The sequence below is a fragment of the Haliotis cracherodii genome, unplaced genomic scaffold, assembly GCF_022045235.1.
Source record: "Haliotis cracherodii isolate W230 unplaced genomic scaffold, xgHalCrac1.p SCAF_4, whole genome shotgun sequence".
Taxonomy (NCBI): Eukaryota; Metazoa; Mollusca; class Gastropoda; order Lepetellida; family Haliotidae; genus Haliotis; species Haliotis cracherodii.
Window position 1 is genome coordinate 61,604,773 of NW_027266297.1, and position 20,545 is coordinate 61,625,317.

The 20,545-nt window shown below is 38.4% G+C and overlaps 1 protein-coding gene across 3 annotated transcripts in view; it reads left to right on the forward strand.

Moving 5' to 3' along the window:
* The window catches only part of LOC139479737 (uncharacterized), a 132,948-nt gene that overhangs the window by 76,516 nt on the left and 35,887 nt on the right, over window positions 1-20,545 (forward strand). The window contains exons 1-3 of one of the 3 annotated variants that reach the window (XM_071262597.1): window positions 10,950-11,299; window positions 19,293-19,427; window positions 19,938-20,120. The exons of 1 other annotated variant lie outside the window; for it this stretch is intronic. In XM_071262597.1, the coding sequence (XP_071118698.1) occupies window positions 11,242-11,299; window positions 19,293-19,427; window positions 19,938-20,120 (376 nt within the window). In that variant the 5' untranslated portion in view covers window positions 10,950-11,241. Of the gene's footprint in view, window positions 1-10,948; window positions 11,300-19,292; window positions 19,428-19,937; window positions 20,121-20,545 lie in introns of those variants that run through there. One more of the 3 variants, XM_071262598.1, reaches the window with a different exon arrangement.

Below are 20,545 nucleotides of genomic sequence, written 5' to 3' on the forward strand. Positions count from 1 at the left end.
GTTGAAGCGAGGGGGCGGTGCTGTCATGCGACCGGGACTGTACTAGTTTTACGATCCGGTGACAATTACTAACATAAAAAAATACAAAACAACATTTCAATCATAAGAAAACGTTATACGAATACTACAATATCCCAAGGAAGAACATACCAGAGATGGAACAATGCTTTCAGAAGAAGGCCTCGTACCTATGCCACTTCTACCTAATCGATTTGATATTTCGCAATAACATATGTTTAAATCAATGCTCTTTTAAAAAGTAGTTTGTAAATTGCTACGCGACAAATAAAATATATCTTCATCTGCTTCATGCACGGGGTTATATCCGGTTCCTGGCATCTAAAGCGATGTTATCAAGATTATCTCGTCGTATCCTCGCAGTTTCCTATATAGACAATGAATCGGCATGGTATACAACATCTAATTTACTGCGTGTTTGGCTTATTATATTTCTAGGCAGTAACAAATTTCATTTACACAGAATGTACATGTATACATATAATCAATATGACTCGACATGGAATTCAGTCATATATTCCGATGTTTCTTCGATCACGTAAGGGTACTTAACAAATACATCAATCAACAACTTAACAAAACAAAAGCGACAAAACCATTTCCATCATCATGAGAAGTCCGCGTACATTTTGTCTGGTGCTGTTCCTACGTGTGTGGGGGGCACGGGTGGCCCAGTCGTCTAAGGCGCCGCGATTCGCTGTGCAGAGTTGCGTCCCTTGGGCACGACAGAAACCTATTATTGTAGGTTCGAATCCCGGTTCGCCCCGATTATGTTTCTAGGTTTGTCAGCACCATACCCGTGTTCGTGGGTTTCACCGAAGTGGTAAACGTCTGAGACCTGCATCACTTCGGGCTTTCCTCCCAAATTAAGCTGACACGCCGCGATATAACTGGAATATTGTTAAAAGCGGCGTTAAACCCAACTCACTCACTCACTCCTACGTTTGTGGCCTGCCGCTGTAGATAGATACGTACTATAATATGTAGATTAATTAATTAGATATTCGAAATTATTTCAGCTTTCTTGTTTGTTTATGGACATAAAAATGTAACGAAAATATATGACGTGTGATGATGATGCGATTACAATGTGTCGTTATTGTGCTCTGCATTCAATAGACAGTGTTATGTGTTAATATAAGATAGCTTCGTGATATATCGCAAAGAACAATTAAGAACGAAGCGTGGTTTATTTCATTATAAAACATGAATCTCTTCAGGGAGTCATCGTTATTTAAATACGGGTAAATATGTTTTTAAAGCGTGTATATTTTACTAACATCCTTCCAGAGGCTGTACGTAATGTTGAAATCTCATATAAGAAATAAACAACTCGTGGTCGTTGATTATCGTACAATAAAACATTGCAGGGAGAATAAACCACTCCCTGACGTTTCCCAACGTATGCTAAAACGCTCAAGGATCTAAATGATAAGAAACAACGCTTCTGTCTGTACGTATTCGTGCTTGGGAATTCCCAAGGAATGTGTATCATATAATCACAAGTAATCTCGTGAAAACTCGGTCTCGTGAAAAACGTGTACACCAATGAACGTCAATTTCGCGGTCATGTGACCGACCTCTCGTCCAATGGAAAGCCGTATATCGTGTAAATCTCATGTGTATAACATATTGAAGGATAAACATGTAAACACAACGCACCTAACGCAAAGATTCAATTTTTTACTGTTTATAACACTGTCGCAACACAACCTTCTATTTCAGTGATACAATGATGACGTTGCTAATATACATTTCTACAGGTAGGGACGTCCTTACTTCAGTTTGTCTTGACTATCGGTACGGGTTCGATTTTTATCAAGCCGATGACTCCATTGAGGAGTGTGAGGAGGTGACTGCTTCCTGTAGTTCCGGATGTCTCACTGGGATGGCTTGCATTGATTTAACAGAGTGGTTGACATTTGTGCACCGTGACGACCCTGTTATGACCGAGGAGCTATTTAAAAATATCCACAATGATGTATGGTAATGGTGAGTGAGTGAGCGAGTTGGGTTGCACGCTGTTGACTGATTGATATAGGAGATTTAACGTGCGCTTTCCGACTGTAGCGTATTTCGTACACAGTGCACGCTGTTTGAGCAGTATTCCAGTTATATCACTGCGTGTCCAAGGGACGCAACTCTTCTCTGCTCAACCCCATTGTTGAATGTTAGGTCCGGGCAAGTGTCATTTAGTAATGGCTACCCTGACAACCAATTTAATGTTAATTTGCTCAATCACTCAGACAGTTAACTCAAGATACACTGTTTGTTTGTATTTGCATGTTACATTTATACATTTATGGAAGTCTCTGCTGAGTAGTCAATATATACTGAAAAGTAAAAGTTATTCATGTTTGAAGTTATGATCCTCCATGATGATAGGACTCATTTGCATACGGTAGGCGCGCTCCTTATATGGACTGTTGTTCGTTAGCATACCCTCAGGCATTGTTCTTTCTATGTTATAGAATTCCATACACAGCAGGAGAATTGTATGACGATCTTCTTTGTGTTTTGTATGTACGTTGAAACAGGTATCTCAGGATCATTATGTGTGTCAGAAGCCTTTAGGGTAAAGATGGACTGCTGCTGTAGGTCGACCTGTCATGTGTTTCGGAAGAAGGAGCATGTCAGGTTAGCGCAGTTGCCGAGGGAACCTCTGTGATAGTGTCAGGGATCAAAGTAGACAAACCTTGACAAAGTAGATTTGTAGATTAGTGGTAGTAGTAACAGTAGTGATAATGGAAGTGGTAGTAGTAGTTGTAGTAGTAGTAGTAGTAGTAGTAGTAGTAGTAGTAGAAGTAGTGGAAGTAGTAGTAGCATCAGTAGTATTAGTATGATCAGTTGCAATAGTGGTGGTAGTAGTAGTAGTGCTGGTAGTCGTAGTGGTAGTGATAATGGAAGTGGTAGTAGTAATTGTAGTAGTAGTAGTAGTAGAAGTAGTGGAAGTAGTAGTAGCATTAGTAGTATTAGTAGTATTAGTATGATGAGTTGCAATAGTGGTGGTAGTAGTAGTAGTGCTGGTAGTGGTAGTGGTAGTGGAAGTGGTAGTAATAGTAGTAGTAGTATCAGTAGTATTAGTATAAGCAGTTGCAATAGTAGTAGTAGTAGTAGTAGTAGTAGTAGTAGTACTAGTAGCAACGGTAGTAGTAGTAGGAGTAGTAGCAGTAGTAGTTGTTAAAGCAGTAGTTAATAGTTGTACCATCTTTGAATTGATGCATATTTGTCATTATCGCAGTTGCACATTTATACATAAAACAAGTCATGAGTGACGTCATCCGGCTCACTTCTTACAATTCATTGCTGGTGTGACCCTCCACAAGATGTTTTCCCATTATGGATGCATTATCAAGGCGATGTTGGCAATACAAACTAGATAAAATCAAAGAATTTGGAGAGAGAGAGAGAGACTGAAGCCGAGATTATGGAGGAGCGCTTGTCATCGAGTGCATGTTAGAAATGACCTGAAATTTGCATAAAATGCGTCAGAGGGATACTATCATCAGACGGTTTCTGAGCAATTTCTGGCTGATTGATTGTGAATTCCTGTTTTCGAAACCAGCAGTTTCTGGGTCGCTATGTTGCTGCGACGTTAAATCGTTTACACACTTCTGTGAGTGAATATAGTTTTACGCCGATTCTAACAATATTCCAGTAATATCAGGGAGGTCTTACACAATTCAGATATTACTGATTGTCGAAGTTATGTTGAAGTAGTGACTACAGTGCCGCAGCTAGAGTAAACGGAATAAAAAAGAAAAAGTGTTTTTATTTCTTTCAAGTTTTTTTTGTGTGCATAAATAATCATACTTACTTACTATAGCCTCTTACGAGAAACTTAGTAATGAATTACATTCAAGGAAGCAGAATATCCTAATCTGATTTCAGGTCACCAGCAGCCAATCCCCTGGACTTTAATCTCAAACGTATTTGTGACGCTCATACTGGCTGCTCACCCACAGATGCGAAAGAAAACATTTTCCCACTCACTCACCTCCGTCGTGATACTTCTAGAAAATATACCTGACACTGTCGTTTGTTCAGGTAAAGACTTTCCTTTCCATGTGTTTATGACGGGTGCCACCGGTTGAGCAGGACACGCTCACCTTTTCGCGAACACCTGGTATAATCAATATTTTAATGGTTATGAAACACACCCTTTAGTCGGAACCGTACAATAGACTTTGGTTTTAGCTGATTTTTCATGACTATGGAAGTTGTTTTGTCGCTTTTATTGCATAATGAAGCTTACTGTTAAAAACAAGAACACTTAGATATTTGACACCTGGTGTATTTACTGACAGTGATCCATTCATTTAATTGTCACAACTGTTTTGCCATTTGCGTCCAGTTGAATCTGTTTATCTGCGGATAATCAAGACTGGTTATTCTCTGGCGATGACGTTTAATATTTATTAAGTGCATACACACGATGTACCTCTTACTATTAGATAGAGGTCACATCTATTTCCCCAAACAGCTTTGCTACAATTAACTGAAAATGGTACGGCATTCATTACATGCAGTCTTGCAATTTCTTCTTGTTCACTTATTAAATTACTTCGTCTGCTACAATACAGACGATACAGAACATTCCCATAAAGCTACACTGTTACTTATCAAAGGATGAATGTGAATTACATGTAAGTTAAAAAATATAAAATAGAACAACTTCCATACTGACAGATATAGGTTCTTTGCATGCTTAAATAAAATGTATAAGAGGTTAGTCTTCCACGACAGGAACGAACACAGATAGCAGGTGAAATACATACCGGCATTAGTCAAAATATTAAATTGATGAAAAAAACAATGGGAAATATTTTAGTAGTTTAGTTATTTTAAAACTTTCCCATCATGCGTGTGAACAAACCTCCACTGTTATTATTAGGAATATTATTGTGATTGTACATTTTCACATAGTCTGATCATCTACCAAAATATATGGCTGAAGGCACAATACCAGCCGTGCATGCGTCATGGTATCTTAGCCAGAGTGTGATTAAAAGGGGAAATCTAACTTAACGTATGGGTAATATTAAGCGTATAAACAAAGACATGAAGTCGTAAAATCTATGTAATGTGCTTCACATTGTATTATTGGCACTGCATTTCTTGTATTTGGGCCAAAGGCCTACACACAAATAAACTAATTTTGACTTTTGACTTTGACACAACTATATTATAATTACATAGAAGCGTAAAATGAAAAGATTTGGCAGATGTAAATTCCAATAATAGATACTTTTTTGTTGTTATCTGGCGAGTATCTTGTGCACATGGCGGTATTCACTTTCATGTTCGTCACAAAAAAACAATGTTGAAGAACTTTAATGCCCCAGGGTTATCTCTAATCGTTGACGTCAGTATTACGTAGATGCATTGATCGAAGTGTGTAACCATCGCACTGTTTATTATAGTAGCGACACCAGATTTTTACTACTTTGGGAGCATGTTCTTTCACCCGTGAAGATCCGGGTTAGAATTGGTCTTCACAACCCATGCTTATCGTAGGAGGCGACTAACGGGATCGGGTGATCAGGCTCGCAGACTTGGTTGATGCATGTCATCGTATACCAACTGCGTTGATCGATGCTCCTGATATCAATCACGGGATTGTCTGGTTCAGACTCGATTTTTTACCGATCGCCGTCATGTAGCTGGAATATTGTTCAGTGAGGCGTTAAACAACAAACAGACAAACAAACAAAGTACATGTCCTGTCACCCAGGTCATCACAGAGATGCCCCTGAAATAGCCCTCATTCTTGTATCGTAATGATATTTGCAGATTGCGTCATGTTACATGTCAAAGTCACTGGATTGTCTGGTCCAGACTCGATTATTTATATACAGACCGCCGTCATATATGTTGAATATTGCTGAGTGCGGCTTTAAACAACAAACCAACAACCACAATTGCGAAAATCGATGCTCATGATATCAATCACGGGATTGTCTGGTTCAGACGTGATTATTTACAGATCGGCGACATATAGCTGGAATATTGTTGAGTGAGGCGAGGTCATCACAGAGATGCCCCTGAAATAGCCCTCATTCTTGTATCGTTATGATATTTGCAGATTGCGTCATGTTCCAGATTACGTCATGTTACATGTCAAAGTCATAGTAATACTATACACAAACACACAATATACGGTGTATGAGGAACATTTGAATGACGAAGGCGATGAATCTTTGGTTTATCCAGTCCAGAGTCGACTGATAATAGTTCGACGCGATATAGCTTTAGTAAGTATAGCTTTGTACAAATCTGTGGCAAATTGTACAAAATCTTCAAAAATTAGGTTATCTGTTTGATTAAAATACATCATCGCGATATCATTTTCATTAAAACAACATCAACACGTGTGAGGTGTATATTACATGTAAAGTGCGAAACAGTAAATATGTAAATATCGAAATTAGATATTTCAAGAACAGTAAACTACGGTTATTACGAACTCAAAGGGACCACTAATTTTAGTTCGTTATAATCATTGTTCGTTATAAGCATATATACAACATATATACAGCACATGGACAGGATCAAAACACATTTCGTTATATCCGTCAGTTCGTTATAAGCGTGTTCGTTATAAACGTAGCATACTGTAGTTGAAAATAAAGCTTGCATTTTCTGATATTTTCCAACAAGGTCATGTTATAAACTAACAACTTCAAGAAGGAGAGCTGTTATCATCTATGCTATAAAATATATCGACAGTAAGTTGACTCCAGAGGGCAAAATGTGGATTTGATTATACTGGTTCAACTCTTTACACCATAAATTTAAACGAAAATAATATGAATATATTGTACTCCACAGATCCACTCTGTAAACATCATTTTACTCGTCTGTGCTCTCTCATTATATGGTTCCTTGATGCTATAGGAAGTTGCTCGTAATATCAACCATTTGTTATCTGTTCCTGCCTCCCACATAATACCCCCTCATTGGTCTAGTGGTAGAGCTAGGGTTCGATTCCCGGCCGCATCATACCAGAAGACGTTAAAAGATGGTACTTGTTGTTACCCTGTCTGGCGCTCGGCATTAATGGGGCTAAAACAAGGACTGGTCGGCTCGGAGGGAGTATACTGTATCTTAGTGGGGTATTTATGTTAAACTGCGGCATGGTGTCTCCGTATGTCAGCACTATAAATCGGCATCAGTCAGTACAAGCAGCCACACACACACACACACACACACACACACCCATGTGCATGCATGTCGATATATAAGTGCAATAATCTTGGATGCGACGTTAAACCCCATTTCACCTCGCCACCTGCCTCCCACATTCACAGGCTGTGGAGTAAATAACAAGCAAACTCTAGATCTAAAAAACAATGTTGATAATTGATTTCCATTGAATACAACGATAAAGATAATAAAGAGTACCATTACTCATAAGAAGGACACACAACGAGTTTCCCCTATGCCACGATATTATAGGGCGTGTCGCGTGTCCCTTCCCCGTGTCGTCCTATTCGTGTCACGAGCTTCGCACGACAAGCTACTGACCCGGGAAACAATGACATTTTACTTTCACCATGAATCATCCCATCCCGCTAAGTAAATAGCCAAGACCACAGTCCTCCACTCCGCTACGTTAGTTAGAGATAACAGACTGCTGCAGTGTTCTTGATAACATCTCAAGGATGAAGATGTAGTTAGTCGATTTGGCTGTGTATTAAGTGTCAGGCCTTTGCTGTAATATGGTAATATTATTATCAGTAAAGACAAAGACGATGATGATGTAATATATGATATGTGTGTATTTCACATACGAATAGCTCAAACTCCTTTGTTTTGTCTGATTGGGCTTTCTGAACGGTTTTCAAAATGGTTATCCAAAACTAATATTAACTCAATTTAAAACTAATTTCAAATTCGAGTTCTACCTTCTTTTTTATTTTGCCTGTTTTAACTGATGTTGCATACCCTGTAAAGACATATGATCATCAAGTATTAGTTGTGAACAAAGCAAAGTGACTGTGCTTTTCATACCTACAAATGTCGACGTGAGTGAATGCGTAATTCAATCACCCACGCAGCCTCTGCACAATACATTATTAAAACCCGCCTACTTCCTGTATTCAGTCACTGTATGGCTGAAATAATGCCGATATGACGTTAAATGGTAACTCACTCACTCACTTCCTGTATTCTTGCTCATAGTAAAGAATGTAGATTTGATAACCACTCATTCATTTTGAGGGCTATGTACTGATATCATTTTCCAGATTATTAAATGCCGATTAAACTTTTAGTAAATCTGCAATCCCTCTATGCATTGCATGCACATATATGCATGCATAGAGGGATTGCAGTGAACAACACACACTGATATGACTCTGGATAAGTAGGTGCAATTCAGATATGTAGAAAAACACGTGGACATCACTGGACGGCAGGTTACTAAATGGATCGTGCGTTTTTCGCCTGTTATGTATGACAAAGAAAGTACATCCAAGATAACTTTCGCATTTTCAAAACGAGTATTATATCAAAGGCAACAGAACGAAAGAACCCATATCTTTCCGTTCCATATGTACAGAGTTCCTTCCTGTGCATTACAAGTTGATATATCCTCAGTGTAGCCTCAATTGTCTGTCGTTGGTTTTCCCATGAATCCCTGCTGTAGTGTCAATGTTCAAATGAGAGTGTTATGTTCCATTATGTACGCTGAAGCAGATGCTATGTGACGATTAATTCCGTTGAATAAGGAAACAGCTGCAGAGTACTAGGAAAAGTATCAGATGTAAGCAATCACACGTTGTGGAATGAGTGAGTGAGTGATAATATGAATTAGTGCTAGTCACCGACGTTATCGAATAAATGACCACATACTTTTACCGTGTCTGTTTGGAGATATAACTATATCGCCAAATTCATTTGCAAAATATTCCACAAATAAAATATCTTTCCAATATGTCATGTAACATTTCTGTCATGACAAATTGTATGCATCTTGTTAGGATGATGATATTTATAATCTATGTAAAACATAAATACATATTGAGTGAGTGAGTAAGTGAGTGAGTGAGTATGTTTTTTTCGCCGCTCTTAGCAATATTCCAGTTATATCACAGCGGGGGACACCTAATGGGCTCATTGTACTCATGTTGGGAATCGAACCTGTCTTCGGCGTTATGAGTGGTTGCTTTGACCAGAAGGCTACCCGACCTCCTGTAACTACTTACTGCAGTGGAGTACTAATCCCGTATTAGTTTTCGGTTTATTGGTACTGAGTAGAGCTGTTGTTCTGTTATCAATACATTTGAGCAACATGTACGATTTTAATGACACCGAGTCTAACTAGTTTTTTTGTGAATATATTTGAGCAGCACGAATGATTTTATTGATTCTAAGTAAAGCTGTAGATATTTTATGCATACATTTGAGCAACATGTACGATTTTATTGATACTAAGTATAGCTCTGGTTTTGTAAAGAATACATTTGAGCAACATGTACGATTCGAAATTCAAAATACCATATATAATATCGTCAAGGCACAAAATAATACTGAGGTGCATTTCGAAACATGAGTACATTCGTACAAGCTAAATCCAAGCATGCATCTAGTTACCCCCTTGACTGGCTACCCACTCGTTCCTATGTGATGACCGCCTCCGTGGTCTAGTGGTAGAGCGTCCGCCCGGAAAGCGGAAGGTCCGAGGTTCGATCCCCGACCGCGTCATACCAAAAGACGTTGAAAGATGGTACTTGTTGTTACCCTGTCTGGCGCTCGATATTAAGGGGTTAAAACAAGGACTGGTCGGCTCGGAGTCAGTATAATGTGTCTGAGTGGGGTAGTCATGTTAAACTGCGGCATGGTATCTCACTGAGCTGGCATCGGCATCAGTCCGGACCAGTACAAGCAGCCACACAAACACACACATGTACATGCACGTCGCTATATAAGTGCAATAATCTTGGACGCGACGTTAAACCCCATTTCACCTCACCTCACCTGTTCCTATGTGCCCTAAGATTCAACTACTGTTCAAGTGATGCCTGTGACAAGTTTATATACAACATAAGCCTGTCTGCAAAACGCATCTATTATCATGTATACTTTAGGACAATATATACAAATATGATTGGTGATCACCGTTATACAAGCTTATGATGTCTGACTGAAGAAATATGTCAAAATCGAGTTCATATACATGAATAAATATTATGATTATACATACAATGTATATTTTCGTCCCTACGAATTATACAACACCGTTGATATACATCCAGTAAAACTTTGTCCGGTAAGCCCGAACTTTTATTATATGATTAATGAAATATCCTATAGCTGACGTGAAATGTACGCTTGAGCAGTATCGTGAGATCACGGAAGTACTCCTTAAAACAAGGACACAGTTCGTAGCGCTTGTATTCCCATCCTCCCAGTCCTCCAATATTTCATATGTGGATATTAATACTCAACCACAAGATAGATTACATATCATATTAAATTACAAACGTACATGCCTACTGTGTATCTATACTCCGGTATGTATCAAATGAACATGAACGCATGAACACTATTAAGTGACCATCATGTACAACTGCAAACATTAACATCGAGTACGAAAGTATGTGTGTATAACATATATAACATTTAAATCAATTGTACACCGCCAAAACATACCTGCAATTGATTGTGTCTGCCCAAAGAAAATGTAAATCAAGCAGGAAAGGTTTGATGGCAACTGGTTTGTTTGCATGCTGATGTGTTTAAACAAGGGTCAGGTGGGCTTGTGGAGTTGACACTGAGTAACAGTTATGTATGTACGACGTAGGTCGTGACAAGCGTTATATCGCGGTATTTGGCCTGGGGCAACATGCAATAACGAGGAGGTGCAGCGAGTTAGAAGAAACAAGTGGTAGCTGTGAAATCCACTATTCCTCGACCAGGAAGAAGATTACAATGCTTACGTACAGGAATATCAAAGTGTTGTCCACGGCGCATTTAAACGATGGTGTAAGTGCATGCAGTTTGAGAAAAGCACATATATCAATATTAACAATACATAGGAAGCTGGAGGGAGAAGAAGAAGAACCGACTGTAGTGAGAAGATATCAACACAACGAACCAGGGACAGTTGTTGTTGTTGTTGTTTTGTTGTGTGGTATCACTGTACAAGACAGTTGGGGTGGACACGGTGTGATGTAGCTATATACCAAACAACATATCGGTGGGATAATCACCAAGACAATGGCAGCTTGCCTTATAGTGTGGATAGTTATTTGTGAAATTATAGTGTCTGCTTTTGGTAAGTATAACGTTTATCATATTTCAAGAAATAGTTCTATTAAGAGAAATTATCATGTTAGTAAAATCATGTTTGTCGTCAAACATGAAATACGCATCGATTAACTAGTTGTTGAAAGAGATTAAAAAAATTGCTTTCCTTTAAAGAGTTTGTCACTCAGTTGTCGACTGTGTTAATTGCAACGACGTGATAATCCACATGTTTAATTGTACTCACAGTGAGTTCCTTTATCTTTAATGAGTTATCGAAATGATACAGATGGGTTCCGTCAGGTGACATTCTAATTGTAATGGGACATTGTATTGTCATAAGTGACATATTATCATCATATCTTCACTACTAAATCTCAGGGCAGCGACACAATTCGGCGACACGATGTCCCCATATTGTGTTAACATTTGTTATGTGGAATTGTCGTAAGTTGAGGTCGTGTTGCCGTAGTGTTGTCATGCCGTGCTGTTGTGAGTCATTTCGTCGATATGGAGTACCGTCATTAAGATGGACTAAGGCGCCGCACCTTAATGTTGCATCCCTTTAGGCATGCCTTGATTGTGGGTTCGTATCCTGATTCTCTTTGAATATGTTTTACGGTTTGCCAGCACCGAACTAAAGTGGTAAATGTATAAGACCTGCATTACTTCAGACTTTCCTCCCTCACTCACTATATAGAGAATCTCACCCTTTTGATATCAAATATATGGAGGCTCGCCGATGATTTTTTCCACTTTTACGAACGAGTGTTGATATATTTGATATCAAAACACACGAGGGTGAGATTCTATTTATCATCCAACATCATTCTTCCAACTTTTTTAGTTTGTAGACTGTAATTAGCAGTGTCTTAAGTGAAAAAAAGTACTGCTTACAGCTTCAGTAGCAGAGCCATTAGTGATGTCATTTGATTGTGACGTCATGGTAACCAATGACGTCACAATGGTCTGCAAAGCATTGTGTTGCAATTTCATTGCAGCGATATCTACAGTGTAGATATCGCTTGATCTCACCCAAGCGATATCTCCTTTGGGAGCCAGTTTTGAACGATAAAATTATATCTCTATCGTCTGGCATGTTGCGTTGTTGTAATGTCATATTGTCGAGTGTCGTGCGGCCGTTGTGTCGTGTTGCTGTCGTGTTGTAATGTCATATTGTAGCATGATGTGGTTGTGTTGTTTTGACGTACTGCAGTTGTGTTGGGATGTCGGTTTGTAGCTTGATGATGTCTCAAACAGTCGTGTTGACGAGATGTTGTATTGTCGTGATGCCGTGTTGCAGCATAATGTCGTTGCGTCGTGATGTATTTGCATGACGTGGTTGTGTCGTGCTGACATTGTTGCGAAATCCCGTGTTGTAGTATTTGTCGTTGTGTCTTGATGTAGCATTGACGTGATGTTGTGTCGTAATGTCGTTGTTACGTTATGCCGTGTTGTCGTAGTATGATGTCGATGTTTCTTTGTGTCGTGCTGCAGTTGGGTTGACATGTCATATTGAACGGATGTGTTGTAGAATGATGTCGTATTGTCGTGGTATCACATTGTCGTGTTGTAGTATCACGTGTTGTACGTAGTTTCGTGTTTTCGTTGTGTCGTGATGTCATGGTGTGATGTCGTATTGTAGCATGAAGTTGTTGTGTGGTAGTTACATTTTGTCATGATATCGGGGTGCCGTTGTGTCGTGATGTCGTGATATCGTGTTGTAGCATGATGCCGTTACATGGTAATGTCGTCTTCCGTCCTTCTTTTGCCAGTTTGCGCATTTTGTGTTTTTTTCTTCGAAACAGCAACATTATCAAAACACAGCGCTATTTGCGATGACATTAAAAGTTAATTACGTTAATTGGTGAATATGATTTGTATGCATAACAAAGTTAATGAAGCTTTAAAAAATGATGATACTAATCAAACCATACCTGTAAAGAACAGACACATCTAGTTGTTTCTTTTTACACTTGGATAAATTGTTTTTTATTTATCTGCTTGACTGTCTTTATTATCAATGCTCGGGGACACATAGTATTCATACACACATTGGGTTGCGAGAGACGGGCTGGGTTCAGGAGTATCATCTTAGCATTTCCTTTTGATATGTACTGAAATAACTAAGAAGAAGTGTTACGGCTATTGAAAATAGTCACTCACTTACTCACTTCAGTGACCTATGCCTCGATACAGACGAAATCCCCGTCTTTGGCACAACTGCAAGCGTATGAAAATCATAAAAGCTGCAAAACCCTTTCCATATTCACAGAAAATAATCTCTGCCGAAAAGAGAGTCGATTGTATGATTCCAATTATATCATGAGCATGTGTTAATGAATCACTATCCAATAGTGATTATACCAGGTGTTCGCGAGGCAAGTCAATTGTTCACATGAAAAAACACGGGAACATGTGGCACAAGTCTAAATAGGGAACTTTGGAAATATCGTCCACATGCATACCATAAAGTCTTTAGAAAGCTTTACTGTGGCCTTGAATGTTGTAACCTTGATCAAACATTTTTTTAGCAAGAGTCATATGACGCTCCTTGAAATCTGGGTAGAAAGTGCATGCTCGATTGTACCTCAAAAGTTGTAAAATGTCGACACCAAGGGTTGGAGCTGCAGGACTATTGCTTAAAATAAAGGGAAAGTTGAAGCCATCTCTCTTGTCATATAGTCATGTAGTGGTTTTTAAAAAAATCTGAATCCTTGCAAAGAGCTTAATATGAAACAGATGAGGCGGTCTCACTGGTCTCACTGGTGGGTAAATCAGTCAATTGATCCTTATCAGTTCATCGATATGCCTGAACCCTAAATTCAGTTTCTTGGCCAAATTACCTTGTCTTGACGTTTTCAATCCGAGCAGAAATACAGTTTCATATTTCAACAAGAAGGGGAACGCAATTGGGGCTCATGTGGATTTCTTGCCGAAATTGCTTACCCCAAAATTGTACAAAGATTTAATCAGTGAAGAGGTCCAGCATTTCACTTATTGTTTTCTCAGTGAATTTCAGATGGCGATTGCTTTCGTTGTTTTACAAATTGACCTGAACATCTGACGGTAGATATGTAACTATATCTATGGCCACCACGCTTTGTAACAAAAGCCCCATGAATCAAGGAAATGAAGTTTGTCCTTCAGTTTGTCATGTGGGATAGTGGTCTTCAAAGTGAGTCAGTCAGTGGTTCTTAGTAAATGTTCTTATTACATACCTTTCAGGAAACATAAGCGAACTACACCGCCTTCATGTTGGGTGTTTATTTCATCTTGGAGCATGGTTGTCCATGGATAACATCATAACACTGACTGTCGGAGTAATTCCAGCATACTATTCTATAAAAAGTGTCATGATACGCACAAATTACCAAAGTTGAATGTTTCTAGGACCTGCATCGTGTCGGGCTTCCCTCCGACATAAAACTGACATGCGGAGAGATAAAATAAAATAGGGCGCAAAAATATATCAATCCAAAACTCATGGCCTAGGTGGGACGATAACGTCCGTATGTTGAGATTAGAAGTGACATTCTATATAACATGACGATATTTCTATCCTATGAGGAACATCCTTGTGGGTAATTGTGAAGTCCTATACATTGCAATATTTGTCTTTCAAGAGCATATTCTTACACCATGTTTGACATTATTAACTTTACGAAACTGGATAACGATGATAATGATAATGATGAATGGATAAGATGAACCATTCCTGTTATCATGAGCCATGAATGGGAAATCGTCAAAGAAGGAGATAAAATAGAAATAATTTCTTGTTATGTGTTTTGTATTTACTGAATGATAATGATATAATGATCAGTATATTAGGTGCAATAAGACTTGACATAAAGTGAGGGGTTTCATTTGAGTGAATTGGTTGTTATGTAATTGAGTGTACAGCTTGTGAGGTGATTGATTCAAGTGAGAAACTTGTGTGGGTTTTATAATTAAGAGTGGTTCGTGTATCCGTGAAGCATTTTAATCAGTGATGTTCGTGACTTCAGGTACAATAGACTCGTTTGTTGCCCTCTCTAGTTTTATAAACAATGAGGAATATTTTTCTTGTGTGTGAATTTGTACCAATAGTGATGTTTGGTAAACTATGTACATCTGTGAAATAACGATGTCCGGTGCAAACCTTGTGTACTAATAATGCCAGATTGCTTTGTCTGTGATTATTATTGCTAGGGTGCCCTTAGTTGTTATCATGTACCCTGTATTGTGTGTAATGAAATATTATTAGTGTGTATTAATAACGTCTTCTTAATTGTAGTCTTACTTAGATTGTACTCCTTTCAACTGTGCGAGTTGATTTGAATTATACCCCTTTACTTCACCTTCACTCTTAACAAAATTGGGGCTCGTTCATTTCCATTAAGAGGGGTTTAAGTTGTAAGCTGGAATCATATTTGTATTTGTCTCATTCGGTTGTTTATTTTACCAAAACTGTGCTTAGTGTTGTCTTTGGAGAGCACAACAATCCTGTTTCGTATGTCATTAGTCTTCATTATTATAATCATGTGTATCACATCCGAGAGAAATAATTTGAGTTGAATAAGTAAGATCTTGAGACACATTTTGAGTTAGACAGAGGAGGTAGCTTTGTTTTATTACGTTTGTGACTCGTTTCCGAGAAATTGAAATGGACACGTATTTGTATCATTTTGAGAAACTGTAACAAATTTGAAATGGTCGAGAGAGTGTTGGACTACTTTATTACAAAGTGAACAAGTCGGAAGGGCTCATCTGGCTTATGCAGCTTTATCTTTGGTGGATTGCGGAAATCATGACTTGGTTAAGGAACACCTTTTGAAGGCTTGTGAGTTGGTACCAGAGGCTTTCAGGCAAAAGAATTACAGGAAATATGACAATGAAACATATGTTGAGTTTGCTAGGTTTAGAGAGACTGCTTTTGATGGATGTTGTGCACGTGCATCAAATGAGGTTCTTCAAGATTATGACAAATTGAAACAGTTAGTTTTTGTTCAGTAGTTTTTAAAATTGTATTCCTACTGTCGAGATTAAATTGTACTTGGGTGAACAAATGGTAAACAGTTTTGGGTGAAGCGTCATATGACAGTTGGTTTTCATGAAGGCGTAATGTAGAGGTGGTCATGGTGGGGTTCGCGGTCGTTGCAGTACTAACAATACTTCATATTTGTGCCAGAGTAACTACCAAATACTTTACTTACAAATAAGGTTCCAGTTTTTGAGTCCAAGTGTGATGTGGAATTTGATTAGTGTAAGGTAGCTTATGATCCATTCATATCTAAGGGTGAGGTTTCTTCAGACAACAGTGATCCAAAACCTATCACTATTCATAGACATACAGGTGTTTTGCAGACACTTGTATTGGAAGGCATAATACCTTTGTCACAGGAACAAGTGAACTCATGCAAGGTATAGATTGTTGTGTAGTCACTGTTCCTCTTCATATTCGGAACTTGTATCAAAAACGGTTATTGTTGGAGTCCGATTTCTGGTATTGATCTTTCGTTGGGAAATTACTTAGCTGGGGGTGAATTTAATGCCAAAAATTCTGTTGTTAGTGTTGACCCAATTGTTTGTGATTGATGATGTAGTTTGTACAGATTCTTTCAGTTGCAATATTACAGAGACAGATGAGAGTTTGGATGAGGAGTTTGTAGATAAGGTTGAAATGTATCCTACATATTCTGTCACGAGAGCCAGATAAGGAGAAAGTTCTGTCGGAGGAGATAAATTTGCCTGTGAAAAGGTTCATGATTCGGCGTATGATTCGTCAAGTACATCCATGAGTGAGGTGGATAATGTGAAGGCTAATGAAGTTGGTCATACTGTTGTGGAATCACACAAGAGTGATACATTTCACGAAATCTGGTCCAGAAAAGAACTTATCAAGAATCAGAAGGCTAAGTCGGAGGTAACTTCGATATAAGGCGACCTCCGTAGGTTGAAATTGAAAATGTACCTGTTGGATATTACTTGGAGAGAAGAGTTCTTATGAGAAAGTCGAGACCGCCAGATAGACCTATGAAAGAAGTTTTGCAGTTTCAGCATCAAATTGTAGTACCTCATTGTTGTCGTCAGAATATTGTCAGTCCAGATCATGATTCACTGTTGGTAGGTAATTTAGGAGTCACCAACACGTATCAGAAATTGTAAAATAATTATTTCCATTGGCCAGGCTTACAACATGATGACAGAGGGTATTGTAGGAATTGCCATACGTGTCAGTTGGTAGGGAAAGCAAATCAGACAATTCACAAGTTTCCTTTACAACCTATTCCAGCAATTGAGGAACATTTCAGTAATATTCTGATTGATATGTAGGGTCATTACCAAATTACAAGTCACGACACACGTATTTTTTATCCGTCATGTGTATTTCTTCAAGATTCCCAGAGGCTGTTCCTTTGAGGAATATTGGGGCAAAAACTATTGCTGATGCTTTGACAACGTTTTTCACTGTTAACCTGACTCTCTCCAATCAGATCAGGACTGAAATGCCATGTTGAGTGATTTTCAGGATCTTATGCGTGAGCTAGGAGTAAAGCCGTTTAAGTCTAGTCCATACCATCCAGAATCACAGGGAGCTCTAGAAAGATTCCATCAAATATTGAGAACTATCATGCTAAGAGCTTACTGATCAGGATATGTTTTGCAGGATTCGTTTGGATTTCGTCCTTTCAAGTTACCGTTTTGCAGGAAAATGCGAGGTCTGCTGAAAACAAATGTTTACAGTCTTTTTTAACTAATATAGATTGCTTAATGGGGTAATAACATAATATACTAATCGCCAATTGGTATTGTGTTTTGTCTGGCCCTCGTGAGTTAGTGTTGACTGTATCCCAATAAAAAAAAGAACAAAGTTAACTTAGTCAAGACAGGTAATCTGTACAGGTAGAGGTTCCCGGTGCAAGGAGTTCCTAAGTTATTCTCTAAATTATTATTATTTGTTAATCCCACCAACAGAGGATGAATGCTGAAATAGGAAAAGGTTTGAAGTTACATGTCTGCTCGCATATATACAAATAATGTTTGCAAATTTTACCTCTAAAATGGCGTAATGGGATATTGTAAAGACCTTTTGTCTTTGGTTATGTCAGAACACCAGATTGAGAATATTGCGTTCACATCTTTTATTGTGGTTGACATCAGAATCTTTGACCTTCTAATCTTCAGTCCATGTGCTTCGGTATTTGTTGTATCTAGAGTTGGTAAAATCTCTATATGCGAAAGAGGTAGCAAGCTAGCTAGCTAGATAGACTGTCGTTATTTCCTCCAGTATTGAAGATACATTATATAAGATAGATACATGAATGTAAATGAAAACTAAACAATGTAGTTTCATGTCACAGTAAAGGGGTTATGAACAAGTGCTGCCACTATAATCAGAGCCTAGTAACATAAATTCGCCCCATACATCAAGCTCAAGGTCTTTCATGCAATTATGAGGAAAGACATGATAACAATATCATTCTACCAGAGGTCAAAAAAGCAATTCACGTCGGTAATATCAAAAACATATTCGAATATTTTTCATTTCTGTCTTGTACATTAATAGTACATGACATACAGATGTGTTTGGCTGTGTCATGGATTACTGTTTTGCAATGACATTCTCGCGATTCTATGTTAGAGCATCCTATTTTGCCCATATTAGAGAGAACATAAAACTTTGAACGAAAGCGTTAAGAAAGTTGCCAAATCCTGTATTGATCTTCAATATCTGATACAAGTATACCTCAACAGGCCCTGTCTGTTGGACATTTGTCTCACAAGCATTAAAGAATCTACATTTATATTCACTAGGAACACTACAGCTCCGTATAGTGAGATGTCGATAAGACAATCGGTAACAAATGTAATGTCGGGGTTATGTTTCTATTACTTGACGATTTAAAAACGTTTTCCATTCATGACAGTAATAGTGGACACAACTGGATACTTTGTTGTCGTCCTGTGTATCAGGTCTTCGACATCTACAACATCCTCACTTAATAATGTATCAAACTGAAGATATGTGTTGTTTGCAGGAGAGGCAGTCTACTTTGGAACGTCGCAAAACTACGCGTGTCACTGTAATGACAACCTTTACTGTAATCGTGACACTGGAGACTGCGGTAGCAGTGGCTGTGAACCTGGATGGATGGGACCAAGCTGTCAATATGGTATGCATGTTTCCGAACTTCAAGGATTTTTAGCATACGAAATTAATGTTAAGGATATATGCCTGTACAACTCATTTTTTATTGTTTTTTTCTCTATCTGGTCTTAGATTCGGGACACTTTGTCAAACATTAAACAAAATCTTTTTTTGTAATTTACGAAGCAAACAATATGTGAAATACTCGAGCTCCTCATTGATAAAATCTATGTGAAATTTGGGAACAGAACATTTACGCAAGAAGTACGCATACCCATGGGCTTCAATTGCGTTTCGCTATGCATATGAAGTGGAATTTCTCATCGGATTGTCAAACTCAAAACACAGAAATGTGGCCAGATTTAACTGAAGCTTCAGGAATACTGATGACCTGACAGTGTTCAACGGGCAGCACCATTACAGCAGAAAACCTGGCGAAGAGGCAGATAAGTTTTTACTGTTGAGGTTATATGATCATTTCTTTGGAAAATGTACTGTCTGGTTTTCTCCAATGATACTTACTCTCTGTTGGCAGTAAATCACGCCACTGGTGGAACAGTCACTGTGTCTATCTCAGCGAAAACACTCCTTAATGATGGAAGAGATGATACGTGTAGCTACACAGGTCGTGGAACGGAACAGGCAGTTGCTGTTGTTTTCACTGTTAAACGATGGATTACAGAAATGGAAATAACAACGGAGAGAAATACGAATACCGGTAATGTATTGATGATCAGTGTGATCAGGTGGCAAACTAACACTGACATTGAACTCTCAAAAAGAATGATACGTCAATTTTGGAAATGACTATCTTCAGTTAAAATAATACAACGGGGTCGCGTCCCTTAGTCATGACAGAATCCGTTGTTCGTTGAATCGAGTCCACAATTAGCCAAAAGTATGATCCTTGGTCTATCAATATCAAGTATTAACAAATTGATGAACGACTTGCGTTACTTTGGGCTTTCCTTTATTGTAAATCTGACGTTAATACAAATGAAATACACAAAGTTTGCTAAGGATCACCACTTTAAAAGGTAATACGTCAAATTGTGTGCATTTGTTGACACAGCCAAAGACAATATTGTGTGAAGACCTGTTATATGAACAAACGTCTGTTGTCCTGTGCCACACAATGCCAAC